Source organism: Triticum dicoccoides, chromosome 6A (genome assembly GCF_002162155.2).
Source record: "Triticum dicoccoides isolate Atlit2015 ecotype Zavitan chromosome 6A, WEW_v2.0, whole genome shotgun sequence".
Taxonomy (NCBI): domain Eukaryota; kingdom Viridiplantae; phylum Streptophyta; class Magnoliopsida; order Poales; family Poaceae; genus Triticum; species Triticum dicoccoides.
In genome coordinates this window covers 57,508,906-57,512,876 of record NC_041390.1, presented here as the reverse complement: position 1 = coordinate 57,512,876, position 3,971 = coordinate 57,508,906, and the positions used below count along the sequence as shown (strand labels likewise).

At 49.5% G+C, this 3,971-nt stretch overlaps 1 protein-coding gene across 1 annotated transcript in view; it reads right to left on the bottom strand.

The window, feature by feature from the left end:
* Window positions 1–1,442: 1,442 nt before the first annotated feature.
* The window catches only part of LOC119314834 (probable polygalacturonase At1g80170), a 5,152-nt gene continuing 2,623 nt past the window's right edge, over window positions 1,443–3,971 (bottom strand). Inside the window, exon 2 of the mRNA XM_037589517.1 lies at window positions 1,443–2,825. Within this exon, the coding sequence (XP_037445414.1) occupies window positions 1,674–2,825 (1,152 nt within the window). The 3' untranslated portion in view covers window positions 1,443–1,673. The remainder of the gene's footprint in view (window positions 2,826–3,971) is intronic.

Sequence of the window (3,971 nt, the reverse complement as noted above, 5' to 3'; positions counted from 1 at the left end):
TTAAAAAAAGCAGCAACTTTATTAATTAGAAACAATGGTTACATGATCTGTAAGAAGAGGTACAATATTTTTCATGTGGTATCGAAGAGGTGATCAACGAAATCCGGAGTGACATGGAACAATGGTGCCTCACCGGAACGAAATGTTTAGTGCCCCCGTTTAGGGACCAAACGTGAGATATAGTCATGTGGTATCGAGAACGAGGTGGCACTCCTCTGTTCTCAAAGTTGTTTGTTAGCTCTCTGGTCACTTGGCCACAGTTTTGTAAACTCCTTGTCCTAAATCAATGAAAAGCCAATATGTACTAGATCGTTAAAAAAATCATAGGCCTCGAACCAGTCCCTTGTCACGGAACATTTCGCTAACCTAGAAAGTTCATGAACTACCTTATTCGTTTTCCTATTACAATGCTCAAAACGAGTAAGAGGAAAATCACATGCTATAAAAATAGCAATCATCAAAAACTATCGCCGACGCTCCTGCGGAATGTCCTCCATTCTTCACTGTGTCAATGACTTCCATATTATCAGAGTTAATAACGAGACGATTGCATACCATCTTTTCTGCAAGCAAGAAGCTAAACCTAAGAGCCAATGCTTCCACTGTCAGTACATCAGCACACCAATCGGTTTTCCAGTTTCCGCCAACAATGAATTTTCCTTTGCCATCTCTGAATGCATCACCAGCTATGCCCTAAGTAGATCATGATCAAAGGAGCATCCATATTCAGTTTAACAAAACTCATAGGAGATCTGCTCCATCCCCATTTCTCCTAGTTGCATTAGGGGAGTGGGCATTCACACAGTTTTCCATTATAGCACGAATTCCCATAGAAGTACGGTACGCCTCTTGAAATTTTCCCTCATGAAGCAGCTTATGTCTATCAAGTGATTAGGGCGATCAATTCACGTGCATTCTGGAGGCCCAATATAGATAGTTCTTGATCTGGTATAAGAAGTAAGAATTCAAGAACTGCTTCTCCCGCACGATCAACAACACAAGCTTTCTTAATCATCTCGTACATCCCAACTTATCACAAACCTCTTTTGCCTTCTCACAAAAAACAACAACACATGTTTGTATCTTCTGGCCCACTCGAGCGTGATGGGCAAATGGGCGAAACTTTCATGTGTATGTTGGCAAGTGTAACACGGCATGGGAGAGTTCCACGTAACGTACACCAAAAAAAGTTGTTAACCTTTATCGGACAAGCTAATTTCCAGTATGTCATCTCCAATAAAATTGATCTCTTTAATGGAGAAAAAAAAATATCCCGAGACATCTCCAGCATGTCATAATGCACATGCATTGCTACGGTGAGGAATTCTTCCAAGTGCGTCGCAGCAAACATTACAGTTCCTCTCCTGCGTCTCCTGCCAGTTCCTTAAAAAAGAGGTATACACACTTTTGCTTAATCCTCAAAAAATTAATACTAGATGTGCTTTAGCAAAACACACTCGTCTGTAATAGATAAGCAGTTCTTTCTTCATGGACATGCATGTAACATCGTGCATCTTAATTTCTTTGTCGATACATCAGACGATAGATGCACACAAACAAAAAAACCTAGTTAATTAATAATTGCAGCATCGTGACAGCTTGGTGAAAATTCAAGGGCATGTCCGACACGTAGGTTTAACACATCCGTACGTGCCAAATCCCATGCATGATTTTCACAGCTCGGTGTGCAGCGGCGCGTCCGTCGTCGACGGCTCCTCCGCGCCCAACTTCTGCCCTCCGCCGCCGCCGCCGCACGCGTTGTTCCTGAGGCAGTCGACGGCGGGGCGGACGGGGTCGTAGCCCAGCCCCATGGCGCAGTTGCACACGGCCTGCACCTCGGCGCCGTCGTCGCCGAGCAGGTTGATGTTGCTGAGCACGATGTCGCTGCAGGGCACGGCGTCGCTGCAGGCGAACTTGATGGCCTCGTCCCGCGTGGCCGTGCCGGAGATGTTCCGGTACGCGACGTTGCTGACGGCCACGTTGCTGGTCTGGTTGGCGCACGCCGTCCTGGCGTCGCAGTAGAACTGGTCGATGATGATGGGGTGGTCGACGGCCTCCACCAGCACGTTGGAGAAGCGCACGTTGCGCACGTACCCGGCGCCGCCCTGCCAGGTCTTGATCCGGACGCCGTTCTGGGCGCGGGAGATGCGGGCGTCGTCGAGGGTCACCCCCTCCACGGCGGCGTAGGAGCCGCCCCGCCCCAGGCTGCCGATGCTGATGCCGTGGCCCGGGTCGCACACGATGCCCTTCATCTTCACCGCGAAGCTGGCGTTGGAGATGGACACGCAGTCGTCGCCGGTGCCGATGCGGGCGCCGGTGATGGTCACCGCCGTGGACTCCGCCACGTGGATGCCGTCGGTGTTGGGGCTGTCCCCCGGCGCCTGGATGGCCATGCCGTCCAGCCGCACCCCGCGCGACCGCGACACCGTCAGGTGCATCTGCTGCGCGTTCTGGACGGTCAGGCCGCGCACCCGCACGCCCCGGCACGAGTCGATGGTCACCGCCGTCGGCGCGCCCTTGCACGGCTTGGACCGGTCGATCTTGCAGGAGTTGGCCCACCATTTGGAGCCGGAGCCGTCGATGACGCCCCCGCCTTGGATGCGCGCGCCGACGAGCCCGCCGAAGAGGAGCCACAGACGCGGGCTCCTGGGGTCCCACTGCGACGGCTCCTCCGGCGCCACGATGGTGCCGTGGATCAGCACCACCAGCCTCTCCTTGCACGGGCCCATGAACCGGCTCGGGCCGATCTTGTAGCGCCGGCCTTTGGGCACCACCAGCACCGCGTCCTTGAGCGAGCACGCCTTCTCCCACGCCTTTGCGAATGCCTGGTGAGATTTAATTCATCAAGCATCAGCTAACTCAACATTTCACTTCATTCTGTTACTGAATTAATTAATTAAACCATGGAAGTAAGAACATATGAATCGTACACTTCTCGACTTCTCGTGCGTTATTTTCTATAGAGAAACAAAAACCGGAAACATGAAGCGTGGGAGTGGGTTCATAAATCATCATTTTCTTCGATTAGGTGTTTGAGAACTCGAATTTGATATCTGGTTTCTTCTGTATTAGTAGAACATGTAGTTCTTCCACGGTTCCACCTGCATGTTCATTTCTGAAGAGGCTTGTTATTCAATGAGATAAGCGAAGATGTTGCAGTGAGCTTTTTCTTTTGAAGCTAACAGGGAGTATATTTTTGGATTCAAGTTTTGGAAATTTTCCAGCTATGACCAAAATCACTGGATTTTACTCCCTAATGTAAAAAACGTTCTTATATTATGGGACGGAGGGAGTAGTTTTCATTTTGGCCAAAGAACCAAAATCACACTTGAGTACTGCCCCGTCTGCCTCGGCGACTTCGAGGACGGGGACAAGCTCCGGACCATGCCCTGCGCGCACTCCTTCCATGAGTGATGCCTCTTCAGGCTGCTCAGCGTGAACTGTGTCTGTCCGGTCTGCGGGTACAAGATCCCGGGGGAGGAAGAGGAGTTGTGGCTCGGAGGGGACGGAGATGGGACCAGCGAGACATGAAAGATCGGTGTAATGCAGGTCTTGATCAGACTTACCAAGTTTATTGATGTACTAGAAGAACGTTTTCGTTTAAATCTTAGAAGGCAATTGAGCTAAACCTGATGGAGATGCAATGGATCTTGTATTTATTCCATAGGCACTAGTCCTTGAAACGTAATGAACTTCAACCCCGTCTTTTGATATCAAGTTTATGCTCATCTGCTCGACTAGGTATACCTCATCTCGTGTTTTTCAGTAGTTAACAAGATTCTATGATTCTAACCTCTATGATTCTACGATTTTGGTTAGTATAATCCAGTGGCAGAGCCAGCAAAATCAAATGAGGAGGGAGGGGTGGTATTGTCAAACCTTGTTGGGAAGGGCCAATCTGGCAAAAAGCACCATTTTAGCAACCAAAAAAATAACTATTACTATTCATACTAGTCTTAATCAATGATTCT